General features: G+C 48.0%; 1 protein-coding gene and 2 non-coding genes across 5 annotated transcripts; all 3 read left to right on the top strand.

The window, feature by feature from the left end:
* The first annotated feature begins 1,771 nt into the window (after positions 1–1,771).
* Positions 1,772–12,485, top strand: TMEM214 (transmembrane protein 214). 3 transcript variants are annotated; one of them, XM_022574250.3, is made up of 17 exons: positions 1,772–1,931; positions 2,919–3,118; positions 3,680–3,830; positions 4,118–4,252; positions 4,500–4,582; positions 5,031–5,136; positions 5,248–5,329; positions 5,650–5,751; positions 6,126–6,267; positions 6,699–6,790; positions 7,084–7,132; positions 7,327–7,440; positions 7,676–7,793; positions 8,323–8,419; positions 8,603–8,771; positions 8,897–9,048; positions 10,942–12,485. In XM_022574250.3, the coding sequence occupies exons 1-17, from the start codon at positions 1,787–1,789 to the stop codon at positions 10,946–10,948; spliced, it is 1,944 nt and encodes a 647-aa protein (XP_022429958.2). In that variant the 5' UTR covers positions 1,772–1,786; the 3' UTR covers positions 10,949–12,485. The 3 variants fall into 3 exon arrangements, with proteins under 3 accessions (XP_022429958.2, XP_089779498.1, XP_022429957.2); XM_089923372.1 differs by having other exon boundaries at positions 9,702–12,485; XM_022574249.3 differs by lacking the exon at positions 10,942–12,485 and adding an exon at positions 9,245–9,661.
* Positions 12,486–21,613: 9,128 nt separating this feature from the next.
* Positions 21,614–21,703, top strand: TRNAY-GUA (transfer RNA tyrosine (anticodon GUA)). Its single transcript is given in 2 exon segments — positions 21,614–21,650; positions 21,668–21,703. It is a non-coding gene; the product is annotated as a tRNA-Tyr (tRNA).
* Positions 21,704–22,058: 355 nt separating this feature from the next.
* Positions 22,059–22,131, top strand: TRNAA-AGC (transfer RNA alanine (anticodon AGC)). Its single transcript has one exon. It is a non-coding gene; the product is annotated as a tRNA-Ala (tRNA).
* Positions 22,132–22,462: the final 331 nt, after the last annotated feature.

The following is a 22,462-nucleotide window of genomic DNA, read 5'->3' as shown; positions in this document are numbered from 1 at the left end:
AATGACTTCTATCCCTTAGATGCCAAGTCACAACAGATGACCTGCCAGACTCTTCTAAGGAAAGATAGGAAATAAAGCCCCTCCCTTTCTATACATTTCCACCGTGGAGCACCCCCCTTCTTTGCCTCTATGGAAAGCCCGTTCTGTTTCTCTTCCAAAACCCGTGTCTCTTCTGTGACCATACATGGGACACAGAAGAGGTAGAACAAAGAAAAGATAGTGTCTGAGTAGAGCTAAACCAATGATCTGAAAAAAATGAATTGATTAATGATCAGCTCAAATCTGTTCCTTGCCAAAAGCACTGCATCTCAGAGGCAAAGTCAGCTATGGTCAGGCCTGAAGGGGCTGGAGGGCAGGTAGGAGGAGGCAGCAAGAGCCAGTTATATCCCCCTTCCTGCCTTTCCCCCACCCCATCCCATCCTTCACATATCCCCATTTACCTTCCCAAAAGCAGATGTGCCCCTTTCCTACTGGCTTCCCAGGGTCTGGAGGACAGAGTCCGAATTTGGCAGGCAAGGCCCATGGCATATGGACTCAGATCCCTTTCCAACCGCATCCCCTCCAAAGTCCCTTAAGCACTGTCACATTGAACTACTTCCAGTCTCCCAGCCTTGCCATGCTGTGTCCCACCTCTAGGCCTCTGCTTAAATCAATAAATCCATACAACTGGCCTGTTCTCTCCACTTGTCCTAATCCCCAGCCAATGAAAATTTGCCCATTCCTCAGGACCCATCTCAAGTGCCGTCTCCTTCAAGAAGCCTTCTCTAATCCCCTTCCTAAAGGAGTTCATCACTCCCTAAGCTATTCGTCCTCTGGGAAACTGAACTCTATTAGTTCTTACTATAACGGCTTGCCTGTCTTGTTCCTCAGTATGGCAGGTGTGAATCCCGTCCTCAAATGTAGGAATGTACATGAAATAACACATTTCCTTAATCGTGATAGATCCCTTCCAGTTCACCTTCGCTCATCCTCCCCTGCTGGGATGCTTCAAGTTTTGAGGTCTCACGTGATACTACAAGCCTGGCAGAGGGCCCTCGGGAGATAGTGGATGTCTGAGCAGTAACCTGTCTGAGTGGTTCCCCAGGTCTGCAGCTCTCGATCCCTTCCCTGCCACATCTGGGACTTGGGACTGACTCTTGTGGTGGGAGTCAGAATCTTTTCTTTCCCATTGCCTGGAAGGGGAAACCCAGCGCTGGCTGTACCAGGGCCCCAGACTTTTCTGTGCCTCCTACCAGAAGGACTCTCCGCTCTCCATTTCCTGCCCTCCAAATACTGCCTCTTCCCTCAAACTCCATCCTCTTCCTTGTTCCTGCAGAATAGATTTTTATAGCTCATTAAACCCAAAGTTTAATCACTAGCAACAGAAAAACTAGCACTTTCCTACAAGGAAGGAAGCATTTAATCTTCAAACTCTCCTGGGAGATGAGGAGAACTATTTTCATTCCATCCTTCTTGCACAACTAGAACGGAAAGAAAAACAGAAACAGTTAAATTTCCACCAAGTCACCCAATGCCTTCACATTTTGCTCAATAAAAGTTGTCTGAATGCAAAAGCCGCTCATCTCAACATCTTTGCCTCGCTGGTTTTTTGCTGCGAAAAGGCCCCGACGCCGACCCGACCCCTAGAGTGGAAGAACCAGGCAAACACGAAAGACTACAAGTCCCAGGCTGCCTTGCGGGTGGCGTCACGCGCCGCGAGGCCCTGCGAGGAGACGTGGCAGAGCGCTGCGCGTCCGCGCCGGACAGGAAAGTCCAGGGAGGTGGCCGTGGCGGGAGGCTCGGAGCCATGTCGGCCAGGGCGGCGGGTGGGGGGCGCTGGGAGGTGGTGAAGAAGGGGCGGCGGCCTGGGGCCGGCAGCAGTGGTAAAGGCGGCGGAGGGGACCGCCGGGCCCTCGGAGAGGCGAACGGAGTGTGGAAGTACGACCTGACCCGTGAGTACCCACCCGGCCCGCTGCCGCCGCCCGGCCCCGGGCCTGCCCCCACGGGTGGTAGGGAGCAGCTACCCGATCCCAGAGGGTCAAAACACCCCCGGGCTCCTGGAGGCGCAAGCTCTCCTGCCGATCGGTACCTCCCAGTTCAGCCGGCGCTACCCTGGCGTTGCCTATTTTGAGCCTCACTGGAGGTAGACAGCGCGAGGGAAGTCGCTGTCCTTGCCTCTCAAATGAGTAAACTGAGGCCCAGCGAAGTTAGATGCCTTGTCCAGGATCCCATGTCAGTGGGGACCGGGATTCTGGTCTTCGGACGCTCAGCTGACTACACATACGCCCTACCAGCTGTTCCCGGGCCCTGGCCGGGCCTCTCCGGGCAGGTGTCCGAGAGCTGCGGAGAGGCATCCTGGTTCATTATACACGGTGCCCCCGCCTTAAGTAACCAGCAGGTCGGGAGTGGGCGTGGGGACTGGGACGCACATGAGGCCCTGCACTGGGAGAAATGACCCACCACACACTGTCCACACCCACCAAGCATTATTCTAAGTGGTGCCGGTTTCCTCAAAGCCTCCTGGAGGAGTGGAGAAAGCTTGCCACTTGTTGATTATAGAGTTGTCACATCTGAACCAAAAGGAACTGGGGTAGAACCAAGATGGAAAAATCCTGACCTCCCAGACTGGTAGCCATTCAACAAAGAAGCCAGCCGTCCGTATCCCACCCCCAACCACCGATTCTCACATACTCTGATTTCCTAATAAAGAAACGCCTCATCTCTCTGAAAGAGCCCATGAACTCACGAGCTGTGATTACTGAAGAAGCAGCCAGGAGGGCTCCCTGCCCTGCTCCTGAAGCAGGACAGCAAGAAGGGGCTTTGAGGCAGGATCCTCCCTGGAGATGAATTAGGTGACAGTGTGGAGGAAGGGACCACTGTTCCTGTGAGGCCCTCCTGACTCAGGGCTGCCCCCCTTTCTCTGCCTGTCATTACCCCAGCTCCAATCCAGACGACAAGCACCCTGTATGAGCGGGGCTTTGAGAAAATCATGAAGCGGCAGAATAAGGAGCAGGTTCCACCCCCTGCTGTGGAGCCTAAGAAACCGGGGAACAAGAAGCAGACTAAGAAGGTGGCCACGCTCACCAACCAGAACCAGAAGCAGGGCCGCTTTCGCAGCCTGGAGGAGGCACTGAAAGCTGTGAGTGTGCCTAGGCTTTAGGCAGGGCAAGAATGAGGACTCAAGGAGTAGAGAAAATGAGAGGAGCGGGAGGGGGACAGGCGGCTCAGGGACCTGTGGAATGTGGGACATTGCTGGCTGAGAGGAGGCGTTCAGGAAAGGATGGAAACCCCAAGGGGCACAGTGTTTGCACTTAGGATGGAAAGGAAATACGTTTATAGAGAAAGATTAGTGAGAGGGGGGCCTTGAAAATCCAGAGATACAGGGAGGATTTAGAAAAACTGCTTGTGGTTCCTCTCCACAAGGAAGGAGTGATCTTCCATTTTCCATCTAGTCTTCTGTTTTTCCCCTTGAACCTGTGAAGGGCCCAAGAGTATTAGTCCTTGAGATCAGCAATTGCAGCTGTCATGGTCTCTGTTTCCTAAAGATCTGGATTCAGCAAAAGTGTGGCATTCCACATACTTTCGTTTAAAAGCAGAAACCCTTTGTTCTTCCTACCACCACCTAGTTCAACCATTTTCCCACCTCTACCCCATTACCCTGCACCCACAACTCACCATGAGGGTCCTGTGTCCCTGGCAGCTGGACCTGGCAGCTCTGCAGAGGGAGCTGGACAAGAGCCAAAGCGTGTTCTCTGGGAACCCATCTGTGTGGTTGAAGGACCTGGCCAGCTATCTCAACTACAAGCTCCAAGTACCTCCAAGTGAGCCCACACTAAGCCAGCATACTCACGGTTAGTTCTCCAGACAAGTTCAAGGAAATTATGAAAGGGCTGTGCGTAAGCACGTCACTTAGTAACTGAGCCCAATGCCCCCTACTGCCCTGATTTACGTGGGTGATTTCAGCTGTTCTGAAATCATCATGGCTTAAAAGTTTCCGGACCCCATTGAAAAAGGGAGGATGCCAGCCACAGTGCAGTGACCTCTGCCTCCACTTACCGTTCTCAGGGGGCAAACCAGAGCTCTCAGAGCTGGCAGGGGCTTCTGGTCCTAGCACTCATACGAGGCCTCTCGGCCGCAGATTATCCCTACAGCCTGGTGAGCCGGGAGCTGCGTGGGATCATCCGAGGGCTACTGGCAAAGGCAGCGGAGTCTCTGGAGCTCTTTTTTGATCACTGTCTATTCACCATGCTACAAGAGCTGGATAAGACGCCAGGTGAGAGGGGCCCGTGAGGAATAGCCCAGTCCCATCTGGGGAGCCTACCCCCTTTTTCCTGCTTCAGGAGTAGCTGGGTGGTTCCGTTTCAGCAGAGAAGTGTGCTAACCTCAACACTCTTTTGGAAAAGGAGGAGGATGTTAGGACTCGCTGGGCCTGGGCTCTGGGCTCTCAGCTGTCAAAAGGGAGGTTACAGGTTTGGGATGCTGATCAGTATATGTAGGTCTGAGAATGTATCTGTCTCCAGGGGAGTCACTACACGGTTACCGCATCTGTATCCAGGCCATTCTGCAGGACAAGCCCAAGATCGCCACCATGAACCTGGGCAAGGTGAGCTCAGGGTCGTGGTGGGGACATCGGGAGGCTAGGATTGGGGAGACTGCGCGGAATCTACACTCTTAGACCCGATTAAGGGGTGGTGGGAGGTCCTGTAAGACATGATCACAGCTAACACTGTTAGCGCTTACTGTGTCTACTTTGTGCATTATATGAGGTAGGCACTGCTGCTGTTCCCATTTTGTAGATGAGAAGATTGAGCCACAGAGGGGTTCAGTAACTTTCATAGAGTTGGTCAACTAGTAAGTGGCAAGTATGGGCGGAGGCCACAGCCTGGTGCCGGAGCCTGCCCTCTGAATCGCTCCGCCACGCTGTCGTGCTGCTGCCCTGTCCCACAGCCTGCCCCTCCTCTCTCAGTTGACATCTCTCTTCCTCCCTGGCTTGGGGAGTGCTCCTGGCGCTCTGCCCTATCCCAACCTGTCTCTCCCACCGGTCTCCTCAGTCCCTGGAACTGCTGAGGTCCCACCAGAGCCGACCAGCGAAGTGTCTGACCATCATGTGGGCCCTGGGTCAAGCAGGTTTTGCCAATCTCACCGAGGGACTGAGAGGTAACGAGGAAGTGGGGAAGAAAGAGGGAGGTTTTGGAGCCAGCAAGTTGCTCTTTAATGTTCTCAGTGGATCCAGGCCTGAGGCTTCCTCCCTGACCTTTGTCTCCACAGTGTGGCTGGGGATCATGCTGCCTGTGCTGGGCATCAAGTCTCTGTCTCCATTCGCCATTGCATACCTGGATCGGCTGCTCCTGTGAGTAACGGCAGGGAACAGCAAGGCCAAGGCCCAGGGTGTTTTCCAGTGGCTGTTTCAGCAAAATGGGATGCTGTGATCCTGGTTTCCGTAGATGTGAGGAAAATCAGGACCAGCTCCTCCCAACTCACAATGTGATGGGGAAGAAGGAAAGGGAGGGAGCCAGGAAGGGGAGGGGGATGGGGTAGAGTTTATGCCCTTTTTCTTTTTTTTTTTTTTTACAGCTAGGGTATGCCCTTTTTTCTTAGATGTTATTCTTAGCTGTGTCCATGGCCCGGGCAGGTGGTCCCCAACAAGCCTGTTTCTTTCTTCCTCCACAGGATGCACCCCAACCTCACCAAGGGCTTTGGCATGATTGGCCCCAAGGACTTATTCCCACTTCTGGACTTTGCCTATATGCCCAACAACTCCCTGACTCCCAGGTAGGGCTGCCCTGGGGCACACCTGCTGTGAAAGATCCCAGCAGAGGGTTAGGGGTAGACAATATATGTCCCTTCCCCTCCAGCCACTCTACATCTGAGATTATCAGCCTGCAAGTACAAGGGATCATTGAACCCCTGGAATTATATGGGCCCTCAAGTGTGATTGGCATGTGGGCATTTTCCTGGGGAGGGGACCCATGACTCTGAGCAAATTTTCCAAGAAGTCTCCGAGTCTAGAAAGATGCATAACCATCACAAGGCCCTTCATGACTGCCCGCCTTGGGCAGGGTGTGGACTCTGAGGCAGGCAGAAGGGACACAGCGCACAAATCCATTTAGAGCTGTGCCTGGCTCTCCTCTCAACCCCCTCCACAGCCTGCAGGAGCAGCTGTGTCAGCTCTACCCACGACTGAAGGTGCTGGCATTTGGGGCGAAGCCGGAATCCACCCTGCACACCTACTTCCCCTCCTTCCTGTCCAGAGCCACCCCTGGCTGCCCTCCGGAGATGAAGAAAGAGGTGAGGGAATGGTGGGAGGCTCCTTTTTCCTTCCCAGGGGTCTGCTACAGAGGTCCTTATCTGCTGACAAAGGCCCTGCTTCAGGGAGCCCGTTTTCTGGGCATCCCCTTAGCTCACTCCTGACAGCCGCCTGCCCGGCTCCCTCATGCTCTGCCCTCAGAAGAACGGAGCTGAAAAGAGGCACATTCAGGTCTGGCTGGTCTCTGATATCCTGCCCCTTGCAGACAAGTGAACTTCGAGCTCAGGAGCCCTGGCCTCCCCCTTTACAGCCTCTTGGAGAGGTTTGGGGTATGGGCACAATTTCTCCATCCTTTAGGGTGGATGTGTTGCCTGGATGGCCTCACTTAGGAGAGGGGGATTACCTCCCAGCAATCTCCCTGCCACCAGCCCCGGGCCCCAGCAGTCTCTCCCTTCTCCTGTCCCCTGTGCAGCTCCTGAGCAGCCTGACCGAGTGCCTGACGGTGGACCCCTTCAGCACCGGCGTCTGGAGGCAGCTGTACCCCAAGCACCTGTCACAGTCCAGGCAGGTGGGGGTGGGAGGGTCACCTGCCCCTGATCCACACAGAGAAGCCTTAATTCACGCTTCTGGTGTGTCCCTGTCCTAGAAGCAGAAGGGGGACGTTTGTCACTTGTTCAGGCTCATGCCCCTCAAGTTCAGTGGGAACACTGCTGGGAGGCCTCTAGGAAGCTGCTCCTCTGCAGGGGGCGGGGAGGTGGATATCTTTCAGCCTGAAGGAGCGGGGCCTCATGGAGGACAGGGGGATGGAAGGGGCCAAGTGGGCCTCCTGATTGGAAGGGGTTGTGCTTTCCCCACAGCCTGCTGCTGGAGCACTTGCTCAGGTCCTGGGAGCGGATTCCCAAGAAGGTAAGGAGCTGGGAGGACATGGCAGGCTGAGCCTCATCTGGGTTCTGGGTTCATACCCCTCAGCCACTGTCCCCCCTTTCTGAGAAGGTGCTCTGTTAGCACATCTGGCATGGAAAACGAAGCAGAATGGAGGTTCAGGGTTCCCTCCTGGGCCAAATCTTATGATCTCAGCCTAGACTTTTCTTACCCTATAGACACAGAAGTCTTTGCAAGAAACCATTCAGTCCTTCAAGCTTACCAACCAGGATCTGCTAGGGAAGGGCAGCTGCAGCAACCAGGATGTCATCACCTGTGACGCGGCCTGCAAGGTGCCAGCGCCCAGCCCTCCCCCAGCCCCACAAACTGTTCTGCGTCGCTGTCTCAGCACACCCTGGGGTGGGCCTGTGTCCCATTCCTGCCCCACCTGTCCTTGGAGCCCGCACTACCTCCTGGGTAATGTGAGGGCCGGGTCCTCTCCCTGGAAGGCCTAGCTCGAGGCCTGCCTCACGAGGCAAGGAGCAGCCCCTCTCCCTTCTGACCGCTGCTCTCTACCCCTTCTCCTAGAGTCTGTTGCAGCAGGCACGGGGCTTCTGGCTGCCCTGGACGCGGCTACTCCTGTTGGTGCTGGTCTTTGCCATAGGTTTCCTGTGCCATGACTTCCGGTCACACAGCTCTTTCCAGGGTAAGCAGGGATTGGCAGGCAAGGGAGACAGTCTGGGGCTCTCTCTGGGGACACAGACCTGGATGTAGCACTCCCCGCCCCCAACACAATCCGGAACAAACACTTTTCTGACAGACGTTTCAATCACACCTCAGATCAGACAGGTGCTTTGCAGTATAGAAATGCTTGCATATTCATGGTCTCATTTGAGTAGATGTGTATCTTGCTTTTAACTTCTGAGGAAATTGAGGCTCAGAAAGGTTTACCAATTAGCTAAAATACAGCTAGGAAATAGAAGGGCCGACCCTCAAAGCCGAGGCTTCTTGACGCCTAAGCCCTGGGCTCCACCTGGCTGCACCCTTCTTGCTCCCCTGGCCTGCATCCTCCCTCCGTGTATGCTCCAGAGCAGACTGGAGGCAGCTCTGCAGCCCCAGGAGCACACTGAGTTCTGCCCCACCCCTCACTGGGTCTGCCCTGGGGCCTGTAGTGTCTGTCTCTCCGATCCCTTCCCCGCTCACCTCCCAGCTCACCCGAGGCCCCCTTTACTCAGCCTCCTTTTCTGGCCGGTTGCTTCATTCATCTGGTGTCTTGCTTGCTGGCCAACAAGCATATACCAAGATCTACTCCTACAGCCTGCAAGGCTACAGGTGAGCACCTCCTGGGGAGGGGTGGGGTGGGAGAGAGAGGGTTTGCGTTTTCAGGCATTGACAATCAGTGGGAAGTGATGGTGGTTTTCCTTTCCCAAGGCCTCCCTTGCCCCAGCTGTTCTTGGGCCAAATTGCCTGTGAAAACTCAGAGACCTCCTTCCTCCCCTATGTCTTCTCCTACAGCTGGCTGGAGGAGACATTGCCGACCTGGGGTTCCCACTTGCTGACCATGGTGAGGCCCAGCTTGCAGCTGGCCTGGGCCCACACCAGTGCCACAGTCAGCTTCCTTACTGCCCACTGTGCCTCCCACCTTGCCTGGTTCGGTGACAGCCTCACCAGCCTCTCCCAGAGGGTAAGCCAGAGACAGGGAGGTCAGAGAAGGCTGCTCTCGCCAGGGGCTGAGTTCTTGGGAAGGTGCAGCCCCATGTGGACTGCATTCCCTGGCCACCCTAATCCCGTCCATTCTCCACGGTCCAGCTACAGATCCAGCTCCCTGATGGCCTGAACCAGCTGCTCCATTCTCTGAGGGAGCTGCTCCTGTTTCTTTACCAGAACGTCCTGCTGCCCACGTGGCACATGCTGCTTGAGGCCCTGGCCCGCGTCCAGGAGCACTGCCATGAGGCGTGCAGGTGAGACCCTCGCCCAGGGCACGCCCTTTCTCCAGGGACAAGGCTCCTCTGTTGAGTCTCTCGCTCTGCCCTGGCCCCTGCTCATCCCTTGGCCACTTTGGGATGCGGGTTGTGAGTGTGAGCTACAGCCCTGTGACTTGACGCAGCTGCACATCACCGCGTTCCAACCTCCACAAATGTTCTGCTTTCCTCCCAGAGGTGGGGTGACCTGGGACTGCATGAAGACACAGCTCAGTGAGGCTGCCCACCAGACCTGGCTCTGCCTACAGGAAACCACAGTGGCCTTCTTGAACTGGGCATTTGCCATGATACCCCAGCAGTAGGCCCTGCCTCCCTGGCTGCTGGGTTCTGTCTGGAGCAGACCATCTGAGACTGCTGGCGGGGAGAGGGTGGCAGTTCTGCATGGGAGTCTTTGTTAGTGGTGCCTAAGTTCTGTCTCCTAGGCAAGTGGTTGGCTGCCTCTGCCTCAGTTCTTCCACTTTGGCAGCAGCTGAGCCCAGGGGTATCTCAGCCTCCTACCCACGATTCCACTGAGCACTGCTCTGCCCGATTGCACACAGCTCCCAGCCTCTGTCCTTGGGCTGGTAGCCTCTCTTGCCTCCTCTCTTGTCTCCTGCTCTCCACTTCCTTCTCTCTCATTCCTGAAACCTCAGACAGCTCATCTCCAAAAAGGTGGGACTCCAGCAAGTGGTTTCTGCCTTCTTCCGACAAATGATTCCTGCTCCCAGACTTCAGCCGCAGCAGAAAAAAGAAAGGGACCTCCAGAAGAATCCAGAAGAATATAGCACCTCAGTGGGTGGCAGCAGCTTCGCCTCTACCACACCCTGGGTGTGGCTGTCAGTGGACATGGAGGCCTGGGTGGAAAGGCCTCTCACCTCAAAATGCTCAACTTAGGTCCTTCAAGGCCCCTCACTGCCCCTTCCATTGTGGTCCTACTTCCTCACTCTCCATTCCCCTTCAGTGCTGGGGGATCTCTGCCCCAATGTTCAGCCTTTCTCTGCTGCCCACCCCTACCATCTGTCTGGAGAGCAGAGCCCAGGTAATCATGTGCCTTGGGCCCAGGGAACCTTCAGCAGTCGGTTGAGACAGGATGTGGCCCATGGGTATGCCTACTCGGTGGAATAAAGGACACAGATTTGATTTCTAGCTTTCCTCTGTGCCTCTTCATACAGGAATTCCTGTAGTTGTGGACAGGAGGACAAAATTGGAGCACCTGCACGTTCTTCAGCCCCCTGCCCTCCCGAAGGTTGTAGCCACTGGCTGTAATTGAGCTTCTGGCAAGGAAAGCCCATTCTAAAGTTTGGTCTGTCGAGGGTTCTTGACACACTCCTCTTGCTCATGTATTCTCACTTGTCCCTGTGATTTGCGTCCCAGGATTTGCCTTGGTAGCTTGAGTATTTTATGCTTGGAAAAGTTGGAGAGAGTCTCCTAGAGGAATTCTTGGCCAGTGATCAGAGGGTGTCTCCTTTGTTCCCAGGACCTTAATTTATTAATTCGTTCATTTTATAGGCAGTGAGTGAAAGGTTTAGAACTCCAAGAGTCAAGGGTTTATCACCAAAGTCCCTTTTAATTTTTGACTTGAGACTATAATAATTAGTCAGCTAACTGCATGGGTTTTCGGTTCTCACCTCAAGCTTCTTTCCTTGAATGTTTCAAAAAGTATAAGCAGTGCTAGAGGTGCACTGCCCGCTCCAACTTCTGTGGGCTGGTTTCTGCTTCCGTCATAAACACCTGAGATGGCCAGCTGCCACTTTCCCCTTCACGGGCTGCCCTGAGATGCTGCCTCCATTTCCAGCAGCAAGATTATAAAGAAGCAAGCATAGAAAAGTCTTGATACAACGTGAGGTCGTGAGGACTATAGCATCTCACACTTTTGTTCTCTTTTCTTGTTAGGATGTAACTACATTACCACATTGGGAAGAACCCTGCTCTTCTAGTGGCAGTCAGCCATGACCATTTTTCCCAGAAAAAAAGAAACCCCGCCTGGCAAAGGACCAAGGTTTAGGACTGCTAGGTAGGACTGTCCAAGGGCCCCAAGACATGTTCCATTGCCTCAGTTCTTCCTTACCAATCAGATGGGTTCAACTCTTAAGAGTAGTGAATCCTTGTAACTGTCCTGTATTCAAGGCAAATTGAAGAAAGGGGGCTGGTGTGAGCTTGGGTTGGCACGAGCGCAGGACCAGTAAAATGATAACACTCTGTCCTACAATGACATTGAGTCCAGCCAAGGCTGCTGGACTGGATTTTCAATCTAGCAACTCAGAGAATCCCACTTATAAGTGCTTCATTGTTTTCTAATGTGTGTACTCTTTCTACCTTGTTAGGTTCATTTAATCTCTGACATATGATCCTGGGATGCAACATTTTTCTTTAACTCAGGTAAACTGGGGTCTCCACAGCCTCTCCCAGGGACACTGACACCTTAATTGGCTTTATTCAGTAGACACAGTGGTTTGACCTGATAACTGGAATTGTCAGAATTTTTCCTCTGTCATTAGTCCGACACTGTACCTGCTGTCCATTAAAGCTAGACCAGACATCCAGATGTTTTACTTTAGCAGAACTGTCAACGAACAGGAATCCAAGCTGAGCCAGTTAGTTGAACCAGTATGGACTGGTGGAGTACACTGATGCCGGCAGGCAGGCAGTCACACTGGTAGTTGGTGTTTTGGGAAGTAAACTGACACCTGAAAGATCACTTCTAGACATTTTAACTTTACTTTTCACACACAGGTGGAGTTTTACAGAGAACATACCATACAACTGATGGGCAGTTTGAATATTGTTAACTAACTTTAGTTATTACCAGTTCTTGTACGGACTTGCAAATTATATCGCATGACTCATTAGAAACACTTCTTTCCGTTTTTCTAAGTCTTAAATCATGGTTTTGGTTTCCTCTGGTCATGTGTACCCCGTCTACAGCTTCAGCTTTAGAGCAGGGCAGCCTGATGGGGAGCCTTACTATGGATAGATAATGTTGCTGGACTCCCACCTGTGACATTGGCAGTCCATTCTCAAATGGCTCCACTCTTACTAGAGTGGAGTGTTTCCCACAGAAATAGGCATGCCTGCCCTGCCCTATTCCAGAATGACCCAGTTGTCAATTATACAGAAATTTCAATGGTTGGATGACCTCTGAGCATTTTAATATGTCTTAATCTCTCCTGAAGGAGTTTGGATTTAAGTGAACACTTAAAGTGACTAATTCTTTTTCTACATAATCTTCCTGGTTCTGCTCCCAAGGGGACTTTAGGGGGAAAAGGACCTTGCTTTTCCCTATGTGATGTTCCACTTTTACCTGGCAGTTTCATTGCCCAGACTTGAAGTATAAGAATTTGGGAGTGAGGGAGAGCTTTCACCATTCAGGGCATGAGCGAATACTTATTGACTATTGAATATTCTACCTGTTAATAAAAACGTTGAGTTCAGACATGTTGGATGTGCCTTGGTATATCTTTTTTACTGTGTTAGTACACAAGTTATTAATTTTTAATAGACTTTATTTTTTATAGCAGTTTTAGGTTCACATCAAAACTGAGCAAAAAGTACACTCCCCTTGCCCCGCACTCCACAGCTTCCCTAATGTCAACATCAGTGAACCTACACTGACACATCAGTGTCACCTGGAGTCTATAGTTCCCATTCAATCTTTTTAAATTTATTGACTTGTTACGTAACATGTGGGCTATCCTGGAGAATATTCCATGTACACTTGAAGAATGTATTCTGTTGCTGTTGGGTGAAATGTTTTGTATATGTCTGTTAAGTCTGGTTGGTATGCTGATCAAGGCCTCCATTTCCTTACTGAGCTTATAAATACATTCCTAATGTTAAAAAACTTAACAAATCAGTAAGAAAAGCACTAAACAACAGTCAAACTGTGGATGAAAGACATACTTCATAAACGAAATGCAAATGAACGATAGACTTGGGGGAAAAAGTCCATTTCGTTGGCAAAGAAGTGTAAATTTAAAATAAGGTAGCGCTTACTTTTGCCTATCATATTAATAAAAGTTTTTTTAAGTGATAATATACTCAGTGAATGCTGTGATAGAAATTGGTATAATGTTTCTGGGAATTAATTTGGTAATATTTATCAAAAGCCTTAACAGTTTCATACTACTTTACCAAGTAGCTCCACTCCTATAAATATATTCTAGAGACTAGAGAAGTAAACAGAAATATAGACAAAGATTTATGTACAAGAACATTTATTGTAGCAGTATTAATAGGAAAAATTTGGATAAACTGTGTCCAACAATAAGATGAATATTTCAATGAACTTTTGTAAAAAAGCAAACGATGAGAAATGGCTGTTCAAATGGTGATTTCAAAAAATCTTTAATGACAAAATTGCTTATTATTAATTGAGCTCAATTTATTGAAACATTGGCTACAATAAGAAATACAGAAAATAAGTGTTGGCAAGGTTGTGGAGAAATTGGAACTCTTCTACAATGGTGGTGGGAATGAAAAATTGCTCAGCCGCTGTGGAAAACAGTTTGGCAGTTCCTCAAAGAGTTAAACATAATTACCGTAAAACTCAGCAATTCCGTTCTTAAGAGTATACCCAGGAGAAATGAAAACATACATCCACACAGAAACTTGTACACGAATGTTTATGGCAATATTATTCATAAAAGCCAAAAGGTGCGCCTGCTGGCCGCTGGTGGGGGACTCTAACACCCAAGGAGACGGGAGGAACGCCAAAGTGAACCAGTAGGACGGAGGGGGAAGGAGAAGTGGAGGCCAGACAGGATTGGCACCCCTGAGGCTGGGGAGATCAGGAGAAGCAGGTGAGAGTGACTCTCGGAGAGCAGCCGGAGAGGAGCAGAGGGCGATTGCCTGGCCAACTTAGGCCGGGGAGCCTGCTGAGCTCCCAGGTGAGGTCCCCTAGCCTCTGGGACCAGGGATGGGGGGCACGCCTGGGCCCCTTCTGTTCCTGGAGCCTAAGCCCCACCCCCCACAGCTCCCAGGGCCTTTCCCAGCCCTGTGGGTCCTGAGCATTGGCCCTGCCCACCACCCAAACCTCACCCTTGCTTAGGCCCCGCCCTCCACAGCTAAGGGTTTCCCCCCCCTTTTTTTTTTCCCTCCTCTTTTTTACTATTGTGTACTGATGTACCTTCTGGTTGTTGAGTCATCTATATTTTTATTTTTATATTCTTCCTAACATACCTGTTAGCTTCTAGTCTAATTTTATTTTTTACTTTGTTATTGTTCTTTTTTTTTTTTTTTTTTTGCCGCCCCAGGCAGCTTGTGGGATCTTGGTTCACAAACCCTGGGTCTGGCTGAAGCACCTGCAGTGGGAGCTCTAGGTCCGAACCACTGGACTAACAGAGAACCTCAGACCCCAGGGAATATTCATCGGAGTGAGGTCTCACAGAGCTCCTCATCTCAGCACCAAGACCCAGCTCTACCCAATAGCCTACAACTCCGGTGTTGGAAACCTCAGGCCAAACAACCAGTAAGACAGGAACACAATCCAACTCATAAAGAAAAAAAATGAGATGGCAAAAAAATATGTCACAGATGAAGGAGAAAGGTAAAAACCTACAAGACCAAATAAATGAAGAGGAAATAGGCAATCCACCTGAAAAAGAATTCATAGTAATGATAGTAAAGATGATCCAGAATCTCGGAAATAGAATGGAGGTATGGATTGAGAAAATACAAGAAATGTTTAACAAAGATTTAGAAGAACTAAAGAATAAACAAACAGAGATGAGCTACACAATAACTGAAATGAAAAATACACTAGAAGGAATCAAATAACAGAATAACTGAGGCAGAAGAATGAATAAGTGATCTGGAAGACAAAATGGTGGAAATAACTGCCAAGGAGCAGAATAAAGAAAAAAGAATGAAAAGAATTGAAGACAGTCTCAGAGACCTCTGGGACAACACTAAACGCACCAATATTCAAATTATACGGGTCCCAGAAGAAGAAGAGAAAAAGAAAGGGTCTGAGAAAATATTTGAAGAGATTATAGTTGAAAACTTCCCTAACATGGGAAAGGAAATAGTCACCCAAGTCCAGGAAGCACAAAGAGTCCCATACAGGATAAACCCTAGGAAAAACACACCAAGACACATATTAATCAAACTAACAAAAATTAAATTCAAAGAAAAAATATTAAAAGCAGCAAGGGAAAAACAAAAAAATAACATACAAAGGAATCCCCATAAGGTTGTCAGCTGATTTTTCAGCAGAAACTCTGCAGGCCAGAGGGGAGTGGCAGGATATACTTAAAGTGATGAAAGAGAAAAACCCACAACTAAGATTACTCTACCCAACAAGGATCTCATTCAGATTCGATGGAGAAGTCAAAAGCTTTTCAGACAAGCAAAATCTAAGAGAACTCAGCACCACCAAACTAGCTTTACAACAAATGCTAAAGAAATTTCTTTAAGTGGGAAACACAAGAGAAGAAAAAGGCCCACGAAAACAAACCCAAAACAATTAAGAAAATGGTAGTAGGAACATACATATCAATAATAACCTTGAATGTAAATGGATTAAATGTCTCAACCAAAAGACACAGACTGGCTGAATGGATACAAAAACAAGACCCATATATTTGCTGTCTACAAGAGACCCACTTCAGACCTAGGGACACATACAGACTGAAAGTGAAGGGATGGTAAAGGATATTCCATGCAAATGGAAATCAAAAGAAAGCTGGAGTAGCAATACTCATATCAGATAAAATAGACTTTAAAATAAAGACTGTTACAAGAGATAACGAGGGACACTACATTATGATCAAAGGATCAATCCAAGAAGAAGATAAAACAATTGTAAATATTTATGCACCCAACATAGGAGCACCTCAATACATAAGGCAAATGCTAACAACCATGAAAGGAGAAATTGACAGTAACACAATAACAGTAGGGGATTTTAACACCCCACTTACACCAATGGACAGGTCATCCAAAATGAAAATAAATAAGGAAACACAAGCTTTAAATGACATAATAGAACAGATAGATCTAACTGATATTTATAGAACATTCCACCCAAAAGTGGCAGAATACACTTTCTTCTCAAGTGCACATGGAACATTCTCCAGGATAGATCACATCTTGGGTCACAAATCAAGTCCTGGAAAATTTAAGAAAATTGAAATTGTATCAAGCATCTTTTCTGACCATAATGCTATGAGATTGGAAATCAATTACAGGAAAAAAAAACTGTAAAAAACACAAATACATGGAGGCTAAATAGTGCGCTACTAAACAACGAAGAGATCACTGAAGAAATCAAAGAAGAAATTTAAAAAATACATAGAAACAAATGATGAAAACGTGACGACCCAAAACCTATGGGATGCAGCAAAAGAAGTTCTAAGAGAGAAGTCTATAGCAATATAATCTCACCTCAAGAAACAAGAAAAATCTCAAATAAACAATCAAACCCTGCACTGAAAACAAGGAGAGAAAGAAGAACAAAGAAAACCCAAAGTCAGTAGAAGGAAAGAAATCATAAAGATCAGGGCAGAAATAAATGAAATAGAAACCAAGAAAACAATAGCAAAGATCAATAAAACTAAAAGCTGGTTCTTTGAGAAGATAAACAAAATTGATAAATCCTTAGACTCACCAAGAAAAAAAGGAAGAGGACACAAATCAGTAAAATTAGAAATGAAAAAGGAGAAATCACAACTGACACTGCAGAAATACAAAGGATTATAAGAGACCACTACAAACAACTATATGCCAATAAAATGGACAACCAAGAAGAAATGGACAAATTCTTGAAAAGGTACAATTTTCCATGACTGAACCAGGAAGAATTAGAAAATGCAAACAGACCTATCACAAGTAATGAAATTGAAACCATAATTAAAAATCTTCCAACAAACAAAAGTCCAGGACCAGACGGCTCACAGGCAAATTCTATCTAACATTTAGAGAAGAGCTAACACCAATCCTTGCCAAACTCTTCCAAAAAATTGCAGAGGAAGGAACATGCCCAAACTCATTCTATGAGGCCACCATCACCCTGATACCAAAACCAGACAAAGATAATACAGAAAAAAGAAAATTATAGACCAATATCACTGATGAACATAGATGCAAAAATCCTGAATGAAATACTAGCAAACAGAATCCAACAGCACATTAAAAGGATCATACACCATGATCAAGTGGGATTTATCCCAGGGATGCAAGGATTCTTCAGTATACGGAAATCAATCAATGTGATACACCACATTAACAAATGAGGAATAAAAGCCATATGATCATCTCAACAGATGCAGAAAAAGCTTTTGACAAAATTCAAGACCCATTTATGATAAAAACTCTCCAGAAAATTGGCATAGAGAGAGCCCACCTCAACATAATAAAGGCTATATATGGCAAACCCACAGCAAGCATCATACTCAATGGTGAAAAACTGAAAGCATTTCCACTAAGATCAGGAACAAGACAAGGATGTCCACTCTCGCCACTCTTTTTTTTTTTTTTTTTTTTTGCAGTACATGGGCCTCTCACTGTTGTGGCCTCTCCCGTTGCAGAGCACAGGCTCCGGATGCACAGGCTCAGAGGCCATGGCTCACGGGCCCAGCCGCTCCACAGCATGTGGGATCTTCCTGGACCAGGGCATGAACCCGTGTCTCCTGCATTGGCAGGCGGACCCTCAACCACTGCGTCACCAGGGAAGGCCTCTCGCCACTCTTATTCAACATAGTTTTGGAAGTCCTAGGCACGGCAATCAGAGAAGAAAAAGAAATAAAAGGAATACAAATTGGAAAAGAAGAAGTAAAACTGTTACTGTTTGCCGATGACATGATACTATACATAGAAAATCCTAAAGATGCCACCAGAAAACTACTAGAACTAATCAATGAATCTGGTAAGGTTGAAGGATACAAAATTAATGCACAGAAATCTCTGGCATTCCTATACACCAACAACAAAAAATCAGAAAGAGAAATGAAGGAAACACTCCCATTTACCATTGTAACAAAAAGAATAAAATACCTAGGAATAAACCTGCCTAAGGAGGTGAAAGACTTGTACTCAGAAAATTATAAAACACTGATGAAAGAAATCAAAGATGACATAAAGAGATGGAGAAAAATACCATGTTCTTGGATTGGAAGAGTCAATATTGTGAAAATGACTATACTACCCAAAGCAATCTACAGACTCAATGCAATCCCTATCAAACTACTAATGGAATTCTTCACAGAATTAGAACAAAAAATTTTACAATTCGTATGGAAACACAAAAGACCCCGAATAGCCAAAGCAATCTTGAGAAAGAGAAATGGAGTTGGAGAAATCAGGCTCCTCAACTTCAAACTATATGACAAAGCTACAGTAATCAAGGCAGTATGGTACCGGCACAAAAACAGAAATATAGATCAATGGTACAGCATAGAATGCCCAGAAATAAACCCACGCACACATGAGCACCTAATTTACAACAAAGGAGGCAAGAACATACAATGGAGAAAAGGCAGCCTCTTTAATAAGTGGTGCTGGGAAAACTGGACAGCTACATGTAAAAGAATGAAATTAGAACACTACCTAACACCATACAAAAAAATAAACTCCAAATGGATTAAAGACTTAAATGTAAGACCAGACGCTATAAAACTCTTAGAGGAAAACAAAGGAAAAACATTCTTTGACATAAAACACCGCAAGATCTTTTTTGACCCACCTCCTAGAGTAAGAGAAATAAAAACAAAAATAAACAAATGGTACTTATTTAAACTTAAAAGCTTTTGCACAGCAAAGGAAACCATAAACAAGACAAAAAGACAACTCTTAGATTGGGAGAAAATATTTGCAAATGAAACAACAGACAAAGGATTAATCTCCAAAGTATACAAACAGCTCATGGAGCTCAATAACAAAAAAACAAACAATCCAGTTAAAAAAATGGGCAGAAGACCTAAATAGACATTTCACCAAGGAAGACATACAGATGGCCAAGAGGCACATGAAAAGATGCTCAACATCACTAATTATTAGAAAAATGAAGAAACTACAATGAGGTATCACCTCATGCCATTCAGAATGGCCATTATCAAAAAAGCTAGAAACAGTAAATGCTGGAAAGGGTGTGGTGAAAAGGGAGCGCTTCTACACTGTTGGTGGGGATATAAATTGATACAACCACTATGGAAAACAGTATGGAGGTTCCTTAAAAAACTAAAAATAGAACTACCATTTGACCCAGCCATCCCACTACTGGGAATATACCCTGAGAAAACCATAATTCAAAAAGAGACGTGTACCACAATGTTCACTGCAGCACTATTTACAATAGCCAGGACATAGAACCAACCTAAATGTCCATCGACAGATGAATGGATAAAGGAGATGTGGCACATATATACAATGGCATATTACTCAGCCATAAAAAGAAACGAAACTGAGTTATTTGTAGTGAGATAAATGGACCTAGAGTTTGTCATACAGAGTGAAGTAAGTCTCAAAGAGAAAAACAAATACCGTATGCTAACACATATATATGGAATCTTAAAAAAGAAAAAAAAAAAGGTCCTGATGAACCTAGTTGCAGGGTAGGAATAAAGACATAGACATAGAAAATGGACTTGAGGACATGGGGTGGGGGGGGAAGCTGGGACGAAGTGAGAGTAGCATCGACATATATACACTACCGAATGTAAAATAGCTAGTGGGAAGCAGCAGCATAGCACAGGGAGATCAGCTCAGTGCTTTGCGATGACCTATAGGGGTGGGATAGGGAGGACGGGAGGGAGGCTCAAAAGGGAGGGGATATGGGGACATGTGTATGCATATGGCTGATTTGCTTTGTTGTGCAACAGAAACTAACACAGTATTGTGAAGCAATTATACTCCAATGAAGATCTATTTTTTTTAAAAAAACACCAAAAGGTGGAAATAGCCCTAAGGTCCATCAACAGAAGAATCAACAAAGGAATAGAATATTATTTAGCCATAAAAAGGGACGAGTACAGATACATGCTACAATTTCAATGACTCTCAAAACATTATAAGTGAAAGAAATTAACACAAAAGGTCACATATTTTACGATTTCTTTTGTATGAAATCTCCAGAATAGGTAAATCCGTAGAGACCGAAAGCGTATTAGTCGTTGCCAGGGGCTGGGTGAAGTATGGATGGGAGTGATTACTTTAAGGGTACAGGGTGTTCTTCCAAGGTGATTTAAAAAAAAAGAAGTTTTTAGACTAGAGAGAGGTTTGCACAACATTGTGAACGTACTAAATGCCACTGAATTGTTCATACTTTAAAATAGTTAGCTGTATGTTATGTGAATTTCGCTCAAAAACAAAACAAAAACCCCAAGCAACGTAATTATATTCTGCTTTCCAGCCCCCCCCCACAAGAAAGACAGTGAGAGCGCTAATCACCGTTCCAAGAAAACTACCCCAAACTAACGTTCTAGGACATAATGGTAGCATTTGCAGCAGCAGAATGAAGTTAAACCAAGACATCAATGGGAAGATGTTAACCTCCTGCTTTGTGGATGGGCACAGGCGTGAACCCCGTGTTGCGTTCAGTGACAACAGAAACTTCGGATTTAAAACAGACTGAGCGAACCCCAAAAATGTTGGAGCCGCGAGGGGCTTGAAACCATCGCCCGACCTGGATTTGCCCAGGCGATTGTGACTCGGGGTAACACAGGCGGTTGCAGAGCTGGCAATGGAGACCAGGTCTCCCCGTACACCCCACCCCGCCACACCGCGAAGCAAAGCTTCACACACGAGTTGGGTTTTAGGTTTGTTTCTTTGTTTTAAAACCCCGGGAGCTTTTGGTGGGCAAAGGATTGTGGGCTGGCATGCCAGGCCCCTGGAAGGAGAGATGCAGGTGTGAGGCGGGCAGGGGCGGGAGCCGGGTGAATGCTAGCGGCCCGACTCCCCGCCCGGCTCAGGGCCCCGTCCGCAATCACTAATCCCGGGCATCCCGCGTCGCCCGCACCAGCGCCGCCAGGCTCGCCTCCAGCAGCTCGGTGGTTTGTATCTTTCTTGCTCTTAGGAGGAAGAGATCCTGACAAACATGGGTTAATTGACTGAATGAATGTCCTTCACATCAGGAGAGCAGTAGGATTTTACTGACGCCCTTGGAGAAACCGGAGAGAAACGAGGAGCGGAAATAGCGAACGTAAGCGGTCGGCTTTGCAAACCCAGCGGGCGCCGGGCGATTGTATAGCACGTGTGCGTACCCGCCCGGCCGGAGAAATGCGGCCCATAAGTCAGGGTTGTGGGCCAGGTCTCGAAGTGTCCGGAGTCCTGTAAGAAACCACAGCTGGTGGGGGCGGGGGGGGCGGTATTGTTTTGTAAAAAGCAAGGAAACGGAAAGGAAACTGTATTGCCCGTGTTTCCTTCGTCCAGGGTTGGAAAGCGGGTCCTTTGGCAGCGCCCCTTGCTCGCATTTCTGTCTCCGGGTTCCTCTGTTCTGTGCACCCTGGAGGAGCTCGGCCCCGGGGAGTTCCTTTAGAGGGTGGGGGCCAGGCCACCCTAAAATTACTGAGACCCTGGAGTGAGGTCTTGGTAAGTATTAGAGGAACGACGGCAGGTGCTTATAACAGCGGGGCCTTCGATAGCTCAGTTGGTAGAGCGGAGGACTGTAGTGGGGCAAGCTATGGCAATCCTTAGGTCGCTGGTTCGATTCCGGCTCGAAGGACTTCGTGTGATATTTTTAACTTCCACTCATTCCGAGGAGAAAAGCTTACTTAGAAGCCGGCTGTGAGTTGCGTACGCACTGCAGATGTTCCGTGAAACATATATGCAGTAAATAGTGAGGGTATGGGTACGCCCTCTTGGGGGTTACATGCAAAGGAATGTTAACCTGTGCTTTTAAATGAGGCTTATTATTGCTTATGTGTAATTATTATATGTCTGCTTTTAAAAATCTTGCCCCTGGTCCCACTGCACTTGAGTGCTAAGCTAAATGAATGTTCTGAATTGCGGTCGGTTCACTGGTCAGTGGACACCCCAGAACAACCTGTGAGGCAAAAAGAAAGAAGCCAACAACGGCCGGGGGATTAGCTCAAATGGTAGAGCGCTCGCTTAGCATGCGAGAGGTAGCGGGATCGATGCCCGCATCCTCCACTCGGTTTTTGGCCCGGGCACTGGAGGATCCCCGAACCGCGGGAGAGTGGCTGAAGCCGGTGGGTGTTTTGTAATACAGAGAGCAGTACCGTAGGCAATTGTTAGCTTCACACACCGTCTTTTTATTTTGCAGGTGAGTCTTTTCCAGTGTCCTTCTTGGTCACTTCGTCTTTTCCTCCTCCCGGTGGGCAGGCCGTTAACCGTCTTCTGAGAAGACGCGGGCGGAACCCTCCCGCCGGGCCCGCAGGTCGAGCCCCCAAACAGTACCGGCTCAGGTACCCGCTAAACGTGCGAGGGAACCCCGGCGTGCTGGCCAATGGCAGCGAGCCTT

The sequence above is a fragment of the Delphinapterus leucas genome, chromosome 13 (assembly GCF_059928025.1).
Source record: "Delphinapterus leucas isolate spDelLeu-1000000601 "Yukka" chromosome 13, BTC_Dleu_Yukka2, whole genome shotgun sequence".
Classification (NCBI taxonomy): Eukaryota; Metazoa; Chordata; class Mammalia; order Artiodactyla; family Monodontidae; genus Delphinapterus; species Delphinapterus leucas.
The sequence above is the reverse complement of the archived record's forward strand: the minus strand, read 5'-3'. Positions and strand labels throughout refer to the sequence as shown.

What these genes read in the sequence shown, in the direction of transcription:
- TMEM214 (XM_089923372.1), top strand. Translation starts at nt 1,787, where the DNA reads ATGTCGGCCAGGGCGGCGGGTGGGGGGCGCTGGGAGGTGGTGAAGAAG. An exon ending in CCACCATGAACCTGGGCAAG is followed by an intron (nt 4,583 to 5,030) that starts GTGAGCTCAGGG and finishes CGGTCTCCTCAG; the next exon opens with TCCCTGGAACTGCTGAGGTC. An exon ending in TACCTGGATCGGCTGCTCCT is followed by an intron (nt 5,330 to 5,649) that starts GTGAGTAACGGC and finishes CTTCCTCCACAG; the next exon opens with GATGCACCCCAACCTCACCA.